The following is a 15681-nucleotide window of genomic DNA, read 5'->3' as shown; positions in this document are numbered from 1 at the left end:
ACCAAACGTCAGCCTCAAAACCTTAATGATTTGGAGAGGATCTGCAAAGAGTGGGACAAAATCCCTCCTGAGATATGTGCAAACCTGGTGGCCAACTACAAGAAACATCTGACCTCTGTTTTTGCCAACAAGGGTTTTGCCACTAAGTACAAAGTTGTGCTTTGCGAAGGGGTCAAATACTTATTTCACTTATTTAAAATGCAAATCAATTTATAAGTTTTTTTTAAAATGCGTTTTTCTGGATTTTTTTTTTGTCCTTATTCTGTCTCTCACTGTTCAAATAAACCTACTATTACATTTATAGACTGATTGTACGTTTGCCCACTGACAAATAAACATACACCCTGTTCCAAATGATTATGCAAATTCCATTTCAGTGTCACAAAGATTAAATATTTTGGGCTAGATTCAGCATTGAATCACGCCGGCGTATCTATAGATACACCGCGTAAATTCAAAGCTGCGCCGGCGTATCTTCTTTCTGTATTCAGAAAGCAAGATACGCCGGAATTAGGCTAAGATCCGACTGGCGTAAGTCTCTTACACCGTCGTATCTTAGGGTGCATACTTACTCGGCGTAGAATATGCAAATGACCTAGATACGCCGATTCACAAACGTATGTGCGCCCGGTGGAATTTTTTTACGTTGTTTGCGTAAGGCTTTTCCGGCGTAACGTTGCTCCTGCTTCTATGAGGCATACGCAATGTTAAGTATGGACGTCGTTCCCGCATGCGCCGTTCGTCGTTCCCGCATGCGCCGTTCGTAAACGTCAATCACGTCGGGTCAACATCAATTTACATAAAACACGCCCCCCTCATACTCCTTTGAATTAGGCGTGCTTATGCTGGCCCCATTTATGCTACGCCGCCGTAACTTAGGAGGCAAGTGCTTTGTAAATACAGCACTTGCCTCTCTGATTTACGGCGGCGTAGCGTAAATACGATACGCTACGCTGCCGTACAAATGCGCCGCCCTACGTGAATCTAGCCCATTGTTTTTCAGTTTAACTCATGGATGGCATTGTGTCTCAGGGCTCTATTGATCACCGAAAAAAATCTCGGACACCTGTGATAGTTAGATTGCCAGTTGAGCCCAATTAAAGGAAAAACTACTAAACGAGGGTGTTGCACATTATTAAGCAGAGCACCATTTTCAAGCAATAGGGGGGAGAAAAAGGATCTCTCTGCTGCTGAAAAGAGTGAAATAGTTCAATGCCTTGGACGAGGTATGAAAACATTCGATATTTCACGAAAACGTAAGCGTGATCATCGCACTATTAAGAGATTTGTGGCCGATTCAGAGCACAGAGGGGTTTTGTGCAGATAAAGGCACATTGAGGATGATTTCTGCCAGATCCATGCATCAGATCAAGAGAGCAGCTGCTAAAACACCATTACATAGCAGCAAACAAATATTTGAAGCTGCTGGTGCCTCTGAAGTCCCACGGACATCAAGGTGTCCTCCAGAGTCTTGCAACTGTGCATAAACCTTCCATTCGGCCACCACTAACCAATGCTCACAAGCAGAAACGGCTGCATTGGGCAGAAAAAACCATGAAGACTAATTTTTAAACAGTCCTGTTCACTGATGAGTGCCGTGCAACCCTGGTTGGGCCAGATGGATGGAGTAGTGGATGGTTGGTAGACAGCCACCCTGTTCCAACAAGGCTGCAAGGTCAACCAGGCAGTGGTGGAGTCATGTTTTGGGCCGGAATCATGGGAAGAGAGCTGGTCGGCCCCTTTAGGGTCCTGGAAGGTGTAAAGATGACCTTTGCAAAGTATGTGGAGTTCCTGACTGAACACTTCCTTCCCTGGTACAGAAGGAAGAACTATGCTTTCCATAATAAAATCATCTTCATGCATGACAATGCACCATCTCATGCTGCAAAGAATACCTCTGCATCAATGGCTGCTATGGGGATAAGAGGAGAGAAAGTTATGGTGTGGCCTCCGTCCTCCCCTGACCTCAATCCTATTGAGAACCTTTGGAGCATCCTCAAGCAAAAGATCTATGAGGGTGTGAGGCATTTTACATCTAAACAGCAGCTCTGGGAGGCGATTCTGACATCTTGCAAACAAATTCAAGCAGAAGCTTTCCAAAAACTCACAAGTTCAATGGATGGAAGACTTGTGAAGCTGCTACCAAATAAGGGGTCCTATGTTAAAATGTAACGTGACCTGTTAAAATGTTTAAAAAGTTAAAATGTTGTTCAAAGTTTGAATGAAATCGCTTTTGATTTCAGTAAATATGCTGCAAACATAACAAATGACAATTTTCAGTTCTTTACAACCTATAAAGTGTTTTGAAACTTACTGTGCCGAATAATTTGGAACAGTGCATTGTAAGTTTTTTTTTTTGGAAAAAATACTTATTAGGAGGTTTGTTCAATAAAATTTTAATTGTACTCTTAATAGTTGATAACATGAGAATTATGCTGACTGTTGTTTACATCAATTATTTAGGTAAATGAGAAAAATATCATTGGCATAATAATTTGGAACAGGGTGTAATCAGTAGGGGATCAAATACTTTTTTCCCCCTCACTGTATGCACTCTGGAATGTGTAAAAACAGATCAATTGCATGATATGTTTGCCTTCTAGGTCTTGAGACAGGAAAGCAGTCCGGTACGTTTTTTTATGGCACCTCTACTATACTTCTCACTTCTATGAGATTTTGGGGTTGGTTTGGCTTTTCAATGCTAAAACATTGAGATGACAATAAAGTGTACCTTTGCCCAGACTAGAAATTGAGCACTTTACACATTTAAAGCTGACCTTGGTTTATTGTTGAGCTCTTGACATACTTTACAAATCAGGTTCCATTTTAAGGAGAAAAGTAACCAGATCTTTCCTTGTAATGTTTATTCTGCCTTTTCCTGTTCACCTTTCCTCCCTGTTGGCCCTTCAAACACATTAAAGTGGAGTTCCACCCATAAATATAACATTACATCAGTAGTTTTAAAAAAAATGTCATTAGTCCTTTACAATTTATTTTTATTTTTTTTTAGATGCCTTCAAAGTGTTGTTGCTAGGCAGAATAGTTAATCTTCCCACTTCCTGCACCTAGGTGCTTAATGCACCGCACAGACTTCTGGGAATGTAGTGGGTGTAACTTTCCAGGAGTCTGTGCACTCCCCAGTCTCAAAGAATCATGTGACTTGGACAGCACAGGTGCTGAAACCTGATCTGACACTGCTTGTGCAGCACTGAGCATGTGCGAGATCTGCAAGGCTGAAATCCAGGAAGTCATACAGTCTGGCTTCATGATGCCCACACTTAAGATGGCCCCAGTCAATTTATATTTTATAAAGTGTCTAAATGCTGTAACAACCTAACAAAACGGACCTTAGTTTACAGACTAACTTTACTAGAATACATTAAGCTTGTGTATTACAAGGGGTATTTATATTTAAAAAGTGAAATTGTGGCTGGAACTCCGCTTTAAAGAGAAGAACCGAAAGGGTCAAACTTCACAGCCACCAGGAAGAGGCCATGACACGCCAAGGCTCTTTACAAGCAATTTAAGCAACTGTAGGTGTCTGCAGTGCCGTACACGTATCGCTTGTCTGTGGCCAGAGCAGCTGCATGCAAATGTTTTATCTTTAGTAGCCATCCAATGAAAAGAAGATTGCCATGTAGCTAAAGTAGCAAGAGATAGTGCTGAACTGTCAGTGCTTGTGAAGGGCAAACAATGAAGTCTACCATGATGTGTAAGGATGCTCATCATAATTGCACACTATGGCAGGAAACTCTGACTGCAGATGGTGGTATAGTTCTGCTTTTAATAAGAGTATTGTTTACATCAGAATCATGTGAGAGTATGTTTGTTCTGTCTGTATTGGGGTTGCATGAGGCTGACCTGAAAAGAAATCCTTGTATTTTGCCAGCTTATGAAAAAATACATTTCATATATGCATTGCGCATACTTCAATGCCTGTAGTGCGGCTTTAAAGGAACACTAAAGGCAGAATTTTTTTTTGGTAAAATAACAAACATATTATACTTGCCTCCACCGTGTAGCTAGTTTCGCACAGAGTGCCCCCGAACCCTGTCTTCTGGGGTCCCTCGGCGGCTGTCTCTGCTCCTCCTCACGAGAGCTTTCCACCTTCATGCAAGCTCCCTCACATGGTGGAACGTTTTTGCGAGCGCGCTCCTGTGATACAGTGGCGGCCATAGCTGCCTACTGTATCCCTCGGCCCCGCCCCCGGCGCGCAGCGTCATTGGATGTTATGACAGCAGCGCCAGCCAATGGCTGCGCTGCTATCAATCCGTCCAACCTAGCCAATCAACGGCTAGGCTGGGAACCGAACAGGATGACGGGGACACGCACGGGACTTTCAAGGGGTGAGGTAAGTAAAACGGGGGCTCGGGGGGGGGGGGCAGTGCTGACGGATGTTTTTTTACCCCAATGCATAGGATGCATTAAAGCGAAAAAACATTTACCTTTATAACCCCTTTGGCTTCACTATTGCTTTCTTCTATTTCTATCATAAGTACCTTTTCATTTTATATATTTCAGATACAATATGATATCCAGAAAGAGTTACAGAGAATGCCAAGCAGATGGACTTTGGAGTAATGAAGTCCCTGTATGTGAAGGTAAAACCAACCCTCCTGGGATGTAAAAATATGAGTGTAATAGAAATAAGAGCCTGTTTTTTTTTTTTTTTTTTTTTTTAAGCACAACAAAACAGTATCTGGGGACCACAAACTGAAAACGCTATTTAAATAAATTTTCAATATTCAAAGCAAAACTTGCACATTTATCCATATCTGCATGCTTTATTTTTTGCTGGTATTTTGCTTTGAATAACACCTCCCTAGCATTTCTGGCCACAGTTGAGTAAAGGCATATGTTTTATGTAGCATTTTCTTCTTGGAATCCAACTGCCCTTAGGCAAGGTATGCAGGCAGGAGGATGTGCTAAGCTGAGAATCCCCCTCCAAAAGAATCCTGTGATGTATGACCTCATTTGCCTAGGCCTGAAAACCAAAAAGCAACTGAAGAAATTTAGAAAAATGTTTTAAAACCAGTAAATGATAAACTTTCCTACCTATTTACTTATGCTAGCAGCATGTTTTTTAAAAAAAAAAGTCAATGTTGATTGAGAGTTTTTAGTTCAGCTTTACAGTAAAGTTTCTCAAAGTTTTAGCTTTGTGCACTTTAGTATATAGTCAGTTTGGTTTTTATTAGGGTTGTCCCGATACCGATACTAGTATCGGTATCGGGACCGATACTGAGCATTTGGGCGAGTACTCGTACTCGCGCAAATGCTCCAGATGCTTCTGCCGATACTTTTTTATTTCTTAACTCGAGTGGGCGGTGAGCGGGTGCAGTGAGGGGGCGGAGAGCGGCAGCTGAGAAGGGGTGGAGAGAGCAGAAAAGATCATCCTCATTGGTATGTTTTCCTCACCTCGAGCGGGTGAAGAGAGAGGGGGCGGAGAGCGGCAGCTGAGAAGGGGTGGAGAGAGCAGAAAAGATCATCCTCATTGGTATGTTTTCCTCACCTCGAGCGGGTGAAGAGAGGGGGCGGAGAGTGGCAGCTGAGAAGGGGTGGAGAGAGCAGAAAAGATCATCCTCATTGGTATGTTTTCCTCACCTCGAGCGGGTGAAGAGAGGGGGTGGAGAGCGGCAGCTGAGAAGGGGTGGACTGGAGAGAGCGGCAAAGATCATCCTCCTAATTGCTGGTATTTGTTTTAAACAACCTCACATCAAGTGGGTGCAGAGAGGGGGCTGAGAAGGGGTGGAGAGAGCAGCAGAGATCGTGCTGCTAAATGATGAGAGGGGTGGAGAGTGGGAGGAGAGCAGGCAGAGAACAGAACGAGCAGGGCAGACATCGTAGCAGGCAGCCCTGTAAGCAAGTAAGATACACTGAAAGTGATTCAAGCTGAATGAATAGTTGAATACTGTACAGTAGTGCACACTATCACAGTTGCAAGCTATGTGTACTGTAGTTGCCAGAAGTAATTGCGTGCCGTGTCACTGACTTGTCTAGCATTGCTTTTCTCTCATGAATAAGAAGTTTAAGAATGAACTCTTAAGGAGGACAGTGCCACCCGCTGACAGTTATTCTGTATTACACCTATAGTGCTTAATTGAAGTTTAAAATGCAATGTGAAAAAAGTAGCATTGACGGTATTAGAATGATATCCCCGTCAAGCATTCCCTTCTCCCCATACAAGAACATCCCCTCCTGGAATCGCCATAATAAGCCACACATGCCAAGGCTTAATGCTGGAACAAGAGACTTTAATGACACAAAAACTCAGCTTATATGTGGTTACAACCTGTTAGGAACAATGAAATCTCCGCCCCCCCCCTCACACAGTGGGGTTTCCCATACAGATTATAGGAGACAAGTCGGAGCCGACCATGCAGACACATTTCTTTAGATAAAGACATCAGTGGAGTTAATTACTACACTGAAGCAATCAGAATAATTAACATACCACTTCTCTAATCATTTAGCCTGATGATACAATACACATCTTTTAAGGGTAAACACAGATCTTCTTCACACAACACAATAGATCAATTAACCTTTAGAATAGTGAGGGGACATTAGCACTTCAATAACCTGTTAGAGGAATGAATCACACATGAAATTCCTTTCTACCTCTACACACATGGCTAGCAGGGAGCATTAAACTGAGACATATAGGCAAATGCATCACAGTGGCCCCCCTTTTTCTCCCTGCTCCGGCAAACCCGGTTGGACCTCTCCTGGTCCAGTAGGGTTGACGGGTTCAGAGCTTATAGTCCGAGGTTAACTCCGTTTGGCGTAACTGACCTCCCTTGGCAACTGCTTCCGACTCAGGTATGCCACCGGGTCGTCAGATCACACGCCGGTCAGTCCCCAAGTCTTTGTGCGATCTGCAGAGTCACCAGAAGTCAGTGTGAAGACGGCGAATGGGTCTGTGCGCCGCCATCTAGGTGTCCCGCTATGGGAGGGGGCAGGTTATGGCTCTGAAGTGACAATCACAGGAGATTCATAAAAAGAAAAAGTTATATTTGTTGAAATGCTGTAGCACTGGTGCTCAGAGTCCGGGGGGGGGTCAGTGCCCCATAGGGTCAGCCACCCTCTGCTCCCTCCGCAGCCGCCGGTTCTCCTCTTTGAGCTTCTCCAGCTCAATCTCCAGTTCATGGAGCCTGGGGGGGGTCAGCCTGCTGTGACCTCAGGTGGTTGTTCTCCTCCTCCATGCGGCTTATGCACTCCTCCAGCTCTATGTACTCACGGATCAGCTCCTGCTTGCTCATGTCCTGCAGGCTCTCCACGTGGTCCTTCATCATCAGGAACTGGGTGGTGGTGTAAGGGGTCACCGGTGGGCCCTTGGCGAACATCTCGGCCCGCATCTGGGCCGCCCGCTGCGACTCCCTCTCCTCCAGTCGCTTCTTCTCCTCCCAGGTCAGCTTGTTGTACGGCTTCCAGGACCTCTTCTTCTTGGGGGGTAGCCGCCGGTGCCTCGTTCTGCCCAGCTCCCTCCAGGGCCCCTCCGGCTCATGGCTGTCGCCCATGACCAGCTGACAATGGTGTTCCCTGTTGTCCGTAATACCAGATTGTACTGTGAGGACTTCGTAAATGGTGTCCAATGGTTCTTCCGGACCCAGCTCCTGGAGATCCCAAGCCGAGTCTACACAATGGGCTGCTGCTGGTGGGCGGTACCCAGGTTGAGACCAATTTGACCTGGTGTTGTTGTTCATGGGGCAATTCTGCTTGAAGTGACCCAGCTGTTTGCACCGGAAGCAGCGTTGTTCGTTGTCCTCCTGGCGTGGATAGCGAGGGCTAGATGTCACCGGTCTGTTAGGAGGTTGGTATCTAGCGGCTGGTGGGTGTGAGGGCACCGTTGGTCGTGGAGGTTGTACCCGTGGTGTGACCTGGTTTGTCTTGCGAGTATCCGCATATTCATCCGCCAACTTCGCGGCCTCTGGTAGAGTCATGGGCCTGCGATCTCTCACCCAATCTTTGACATCCGTCTGGATGTGATTGTAAAATTGCTCCAGGAGCATTAGTTGCAAAATGTCCTCTGCGGTGGTGGCCTGGCTGCTGTTAACCCAGTTTGAGGCCGACAGGGACAACTGGCATGCCCATTCTGCGTAAGAGTCTTTCGTGGTTTTGCGTGAGTCCCTGAACTTCTGTCGGTGGGACTCTGGGGTTACTGCATAACGAGCCAGGAGCGCTTCTTTAACCCTGGCGTAGCTATGGATATCCTGATCTGGCACGGTCCGGAAAGCATCAGAAGCTTTGCCTGACAGTTTGCCTGACAATATTGCAACCCACTCTCCTCTAGCTATTCGGTGCAGGTTACATTGTCTCTCAAAATCTGCCAGGTAGTTATCAATCTCACAGTCCTTTTCATCAAAAGCTTTAAAAGCGCTAAACGGAATCTTCCTTGCGTCTGCTGTGCTGTACTCACTGTTTGGAGGATGTGCGGCTGCTTGTTGGACTGCTGCCAGTTTTAACTGTAGCTCTGCGTCTCTTATTTGTTTATCCTTCTGTAGTTCTGCGTTTACTAACAGGTCCATCACTTTCAGCACCACATCCGGCGTTGGGTTCGGACCGAACCAAGCTAGCTTCTCTCTCATTAGCTTGTTGGTTGGTGACTCCTCCTGAATCACTGGTCTCTCCATCTCTTGTACTGCTGGCGTTGCTGCAATCCCATCCTCCTGGTCTATCTCCATTAATTCTGCTATGATGACCCGCTTGGTTTTGTTGCTAGCAATCCTTCCACGAACTTCCAGTAGTTCTTCCAGTGTCTGCTTGGAATCCGGGTGTAAAGGGGAATAGAAGGGAAAATCCCGCTGCTGCCAACCATTTGTGACGGTATTAGAATGATATCCCCGTCAAGCATTCCCTTCTCCCCATACAAGAACATCCCCTCCTGGAATCGCCATAATAAGCTACACATGCCAAGGCTTAATGCTGGAACAAGAGACTTTAATGACACAAAAACTCAGCTTATATGTGGTTACAACCTGTTAGGAACAATGAAACCTCCGCCCCCCCCCCTCACACAGTGGGGTTTCCCATACAGATTATAGGAGACAAGTCGGAGCTGACCATGCAGACACATTTCTTTAGATAAAGACATCAGTGGAGTTAATTACTACACTGAAGCAATCAGAATAATTAACATACCACTTCTCTAATCATTTAGCCTGATGATACAATACACATCTTTTAAGGGTAAACACAGATCTTCTTCACACAACACAATAGATCAATTAACCTTTAGAATAGTGAGGGGACATTAGCACTTCAATAACCTGTTAGAGGAATGAATCACACATGAAATTCCTTTCTACCTCTACACACATGGCTAGCAGGGAGCATTAAACTGAGACATATAGGCAAATGCATCACAGACTCATTTCCAACTTGCAAAATAGTAAACCCAATGAATGTTTTCGCTATCTGTAAAGGGGCATTCTTCCCACCGACCACCAATGTAATGGTCATTCTTCCCACCGACCACCAATGTAATGGGCATTCTTCCCACCGACCACCAATGTAATGGGCATTCTTCCCACCGACCACCAATGTAATGGGCATTCTTCCCACCGACCACCAATGTAATGGGCATTCTTCCCACCGACCACCAATGTAATGGGCATTCTTCCCACCGACCACCAATGTAATGGCCTGGGCAATGTCTTGAGTTAGAGTTCTTCATAGTTCTAAAGAAAATATACTTAGTCTGTATTGTGGTTTGAAAACTGTCACATGACATTTAAAAAAAAGTATCGGTATTCGGTATCGGCGAGTACATGAAAAGAAGTATCGGTACTTGTACTCGGTCATAAAAAAGTGGTATCGGGACAACCCTAGTTTTCATATATAAAACTGTAATATGTATAAATGTCCATACAGGCATGTACCTGGACGTTCTTTTCTTTTCTTTTTTGCTGAAACATTGAATCAAAGTAGATGTACTGTATGTAGTTATTTAAATTTTACATTTACATTTTCCCACACTTTATTAAAGAGTAACTCCACTTTTGTTGAGGAAAACAAAATTCCCCTCTGGGTGATCTGTGTACATTGCAAAGATTTTAACAACCTTCTGTTATTCTGAAGAAATAGATGTTTGTCTGTGTCCATGTTCTGAGTCAATCTGTGGTTTTATTTTTTATCATTAAAGAGTTTATTTGTAACAATAGATCAGTACAAATCAAGGAAGTGTACATTTGAATGCAAATTAGTTACACAAAGGTAATGTAATTATAACTGATTAATCATAGTTAACAGTGTCAACATTGTGTAAGATTATATAGTTCTATTGGATCTCTTGCGACAATTACCGTATTCATCGGCGTATAACACGCACAGGCGTATAACACACACCCTAACTTTAAGAGGGAAGTTTCAGGAAAAAAACATTCCACAACCCCCTGCGTATAACACGCAGGCACAGTTTACCTTCTGTTTTCAGGGTAAAAAAGTGAGTGTTATATGCCAGTAAAGACTGCTAAGCCTGTTCTGTCGTGTCTCATTGTAACCAATCAGAACGATACCACATGTAAGATAGTATATGCATTCTCCTGACTTGTCTTCAATAACAGTGAGGGAAGGTTAAGAAAAAGAGGAAAGTGACCAACCACAGTGTTCAGTTTAGACCAGGCATGTCCAAAGTCCAGCCTGCGGGCCAATCGTTGCCCACGGGCTGGTTTTGAGCGGCCCGCATGGTTCTCAGGTGGGCCGCGCTATCGGGGGAGATAAGGGCTGTCGGATGAGCCCGATCTCCCGATCCCCTGCCGAACTATACATCGGCACTGTAAGAAGCTCCGTCAGCCTCAAAAGTGAAAGTAAAATGCAGGGTAGTGTGCCGTGCTCTTTGTTTGCCCCTAGAGTGCAGTACCCGGCTGAATGAGGAAACTGGAAAGGTACTTAGAAGCTAGATTTGTTTTAAAAGGGCTTTATACATGTGAGTGTCTGTATGTGTGTGTCTGTGCATGTGTCTGTGTGTGTGTATGTTACTTTTAATCTGGAACCCCCCCCCCCCCCCATTCCTGTACCATCAGAACTGCTGTTTGGGATAGCAGCCAGGACTGCTGCTCCTCTGAAAAGCAAACAATGCACAAATTGCTTTTCAGAGGCATTTGACAGGCAGTAAAGCCTATACCGCAACAGTGCAGTGCACACAGTTGCGGGTAGTTGCAGAGCAGCACCATTCAGCCTGGGTATACCTCCAGCTGCAGCATGTGTACAACCCCAGCTGCAGCTAAAGGGGGAGAAGTTGGGGGTGGTAAGAAACGCTCAACTATGTTGTTTTACTGCCCCTCCAACCTGACATGTGAACAAGCACTTGGTTTACATCTGTGTGGCTGCGTGTAGGGCAGCCCATTCATTTCAATGGGCTCCCCTACCCACAAAAATGCAGGGAAAGAAGTCCAGACCCTTTTTTTTTTTTTTTTTTTTTTTTTTTGCACTGCACCAAAAGCACCCCTTATTTTCCAATGTGTGGGGTCCCATTAAGAATTAACGGTACCCCTAAAGAGCAGAGCATCCGTCTGTGTCGGGAACAAGCGTGACAAAGGCAAGAGAATTCTTGTTGGGCAGTGTATTAGTGCTCGGACGAGCACACTTAGACCGAATTTTAATGATTCAAAGAATGTCAGGCAAAGTGGTCAGCCCTCACACATGTTCACTTCATTAAATCTGTCTCTCTTTGAAAAAGTTTGGACACCCCTGGTTTAGACGGTGCGTAGTCAAATACCAGTAATACAGTAACATAAGAGGTAGTAGTTTGTTATTTGACCTATACGTATTGATAGGTTATTTAAGTAATGTTGGATCGAGGAAATTGTTTGGCTGTAATGTCCCAATATGCCTGAGAGTATTGAAAAATGGTCCAGGGTTGCCATGTCTTATAAAACCTCTCAACCCGTTCACTGGATTGTGCCAGTGTCTTCCATTTCATAGATTTCTGAGACTTTGTGGAGCCATTCCGCTATAGAGGGAACCCGGGGGGAGTTCCAGTGAATCGGAATAAGAGATTTAGCAGCGTTTAATTAGTGTATCGAGAGGGAGTGTTTTGTATTTTGTCAGAGGTGAATTTGATATGTGCAATAAACGGCATGCTGCATTGAGTATGAGTTTAGTCTCAGTGATCAGGATGATTATTTCTATGACTTTATTCCAAAATGGCGTGAGCATAGGTATCTGTGGTTTTATAATTCTCAATCAGATGCTGCACCTGCAGGGCTCTAATGAGGAAATAAATGGGGGTCTGCATCCCTTTAGACGTGATTTCCCTTTGGGAGTATCTTGCCAAAAATGACCTTTTGTGTTGCAGGGGATGCCAAAAATCTGACTGGTACCAGTGGGAATCAGTAAGCCAATCACACAAGCAGAAAATTAAATTTTTGGGGGGCATTCTGTACACCAACTGTACGCCATATTGCATTGTATTACATGTTACAGAAAATTACAATGCTGCAGTTTGAAAAAGGAAAGGTAATTAATAACATTCAATTTACAATATGACTTAAGTCGCAATTGTATATGCAATATTGTTTTATTTGAATTTTATTTGAATTTAGTTTTTTCCATGAAAGTGAAGTTACCCTAAAAATATTTTTATATAACTAATACAGACAAATACGAAAAAAAAATATTATTATATTGCCAAGCATGACCTTCCCCAAAAAATGACCTAGATGAGGGGTTTTTAAACTATGGCCCTCCATTTACCATCATGCCTAGTCATGTCTGCAAATGTCGTAGTTGCCAACATTGTAAAAAAAATATTTCTCTCTTGGCGGAGTCCTATTATAATTAGGGGAGGGGCATTCGTTTTTAGGCGTGATGTCCCTGGAAAATTGGGACTGTTGACAAGTATGCAATGTCAGAGTTATACAATGCCTCATGGGAAGTGTAGTTCCGCAACAGCTGGAGAGCCGTAGTTTGGAGATCCCTGACCTAGATCAATCAAAGTCAATTATTTGGTACTAAAACAGGTGTGATAAGCAATTTTATGATAAGCAATTTCAGAGAGAGAGAGAGAGAGAGCGGAAGATTTAAAAAAAAAAAAAGCAAGAAAACTGTCTGCTCCGGTCAGGGCCGCTGTACTAACTATGCCAAATTAGTGAAGTGATCTCCCCCACTGAGCTGTTGTGTTCTGACAGTGAGACAGCCATTGGTGGAGAGCGCTGATCGGGAGTCGGTCAGCTGCTGGTTTTCCAGCATGCTCGTCTGACAGAAGCTGACAGAACGGTCGACTTCCATCAGACAGAATGACGTATACACACACGGGCAAATTTGCACAAATGAGTGCAAATGCATCTATGGGACCAGGAATCATAGGCAGAGATCTGCTATTCTGCCCTTGTTTCCAAATCACACAAAAATTTCAGCAAAACGTTAACGTGCATTTTCGTGCCATAAATCTTAATGGCATCCAAAAAATGCGATAAGAATGCTGTTGTTTTAACGCTTTTACCGTTTGGCTCATTTTTGAACCATGTGTTTTTCAAACGATCAGTGCCACCTACTGCATCCGGCAACATTGATCAGTGTGTTCTGATGGCGGGGAAGGCTCCCCACTTTCATAATACAATAGCACAGTGGGAGTGATTTCCCCCATGTACATGCAGCCTTTCTCAAGCATTTCAGAACCCTTGAAATAATTTTCCTGTTTCAATGAACCCCTGCCAAAAATAACATCAGTGGTGCCAGTGAGAACTTATCTAACAGGCAGAAATTGCTCTTTGCTCAAGGAACCCCTAGCAGCCTCTGGTTCCATAGAACCCTGGTTGAGAAACCATGACATAGGGGTCGCTTCATATAAATAACGATAAAATTTTTGTAAAATACGGCATGCTTTAAATCAGTTGTGACTGTTCAATTCACCCAGAATGAGGGTATTTGCTCGATTTAGCAATAATTGCCACATCATCTAATGCAGTAATTTACTGCATTGAGTTGATTGTTAAGGAGCGGACCGGGATTTGTCAAAAAAAGTCTGTTCTTTGACAAATAGCTGGTTGCTAAGCAGCAGGCTGGGAAGCCGGTCACAGCATCCTTTACAACTGATGACTCTTCAGCTGTCAGCGGGCTTCCCTTCTCCAGTCCATACCAGCTCCTTCGGAAATGTAAAAAAAAATGGCATGGCCCCCCCCCCCCCAAATTCATAGCAGACCCTTATCCGGCAATGCAGCCCAGTAGGTTAGGAAAGGGGTTGGGGGGGGTCAGCGGGCAGGGGGCTAATAAGAATCTGGAAGCCTCCTTTAAGAAGGGGGAGTCCCTAGATCCGGCCCCCTATGTACCTGAGTATCAGGTACATCGTACCCCTACATATTCACCAAAAAAAGTGTCACAAGCTAATAAAAACACAGTTTTTTACAATTCTTTTATTAAAAAATAGTGTCCCATAATTTAAATCCACCATCCATCACGCCGCCTGCCGGACCCGAAAATAAATACTAAAAAAAATAACAAATACTCCTGCTGTCAGTGAAGGCTGGCTGCCTACTGCATGATGCACCATCTGACATTTCTTATATAGGTAAGGGGCGGGGCCACCTTGCTACATATGGACTAGGTGGGCTCCACGCAATGGGCCCCCTAGTTCATATGCAGCCAGGTGGCCCCACCCCTTACCTATATAAGAAATGTCAGACAGCAGAGCCTGCAGTAGGCAGGCAGCCTTCACTGACAGCGGGAGTGTCTTTGGTTTTTGTTTTTCTGGTCCGGCAGGTGGAGTGATGGACAGTGTGTGTGTTTTTATTAGCTTGTGACACTTTTTATGCGAATATGTAAGGGGTACCCGATACTCATTTACATAGAGGGGGCAGGATCTGGGGGCCCCTTTCTTAAAGGGGGCTTCCAAAATTGTGATTAGCCCCCTGCCCACAACCCCCCTTGCCTAAACTGCCGGGATGCTTGCCCGAAATACGGTCTGCTATGGATTTTGAGGGGGGGCACACCGTTTTTTTTTTTTTTTGCCAAAGGGAATGGACTGGGGGGGGGGGTGGCCTCACACCAGTTTTTCCATCCTTTTTTAATTGTGTGTTTTAGTTTTTTTGTTTTTATTTACAATCGGCTGTGAGCGGGGAAGCCCGCTGACAGCTGATGAGTCATCGGTTGTTAAGGACGTGACGGATGGCTTTCCCCCGCCCCAGGCTGCTTTTTTGACCAATACTGCATGTATTACCGCCAGCTAAACCCTAGTGGTAATTATCATATGCTTTTTAACGCTCGCTCTGGTCCACTTGGGAATTGAACTTAAGGGCTTTTTACTTGTTATTTACTGGCATATTTTTTTGTGGTAGATACTGCATAACCTTTTTTTTCTTTTTTCTTTACCACATGCAATCATTTATGCAAATGAGTAACATGATACCCTTATCGCATGCAGTAAACGTTGATGAATTGATCCTTATAGTGTAGGACACAGGTGTCAAATACAAGGCCCGTGGGCAGAATCGGGCCCTCCAGGCCATTTCATGTGGCCCTCGCACATCTCCTGCAGCTGCAGTCCTCCTCCAGACACCTACTTTCTGCTTTCAAGCAATACTTCAAGCTTCTTTCCAGCAGCAGCATAAGGAAAGGGGGGTGCACTGTGATGTAAGGGAGGGTGGGGGACTCAACTTCTGATGTTGGGGTGTCTCTTGACATTTAATGTTAGGGGAGGGGATGCGCTGGACATCTAATCTTACATATACAACTGGCCCTTTTGAG

General features: G+C 44.4%; 1 protein-coding gene across 1 annotated transcript in view; it reads left to right on the top strand.

Annotated features, from left to right (window-relative positions):
* LOC120928430 (membrane cofactor protein-like) overlaps positions 1-15681 on the top strand; it is a 122735-nt gene that overhangs the window by 38489 nt on the left and 68565 nt on the right. The window contains exon 4 of the mRNA XM_040339536.1: positions 4522-4601. Within this exon, the coding sequence (XP_040195470.1) occupies positions 4522-4601 (80 nt within the window). The remainder of the gene's footprint in view (positions 1-4521; positions 4602-15681) is intronic.

This window comes from Rana temporaria, chromosome 2 (genome assembly GCF_905171775.1).
Source record: "Rana temporaria chromosome 2, aRanTem1.1, whole genome shotgun sequence".
In the NCBI taxonomy this organism is placed as follows: domain Eukaryota; kingdom Metazoa; phylum Chordata; class Amphibia; order Anura; family Ranidae; genus Rana; species Rana temporaria.
The sequence above is the reverse complement of the archived record's forward strand: the minus strand, read 5'-3'. Positions and strand labels throughout refer to the sequence as shown.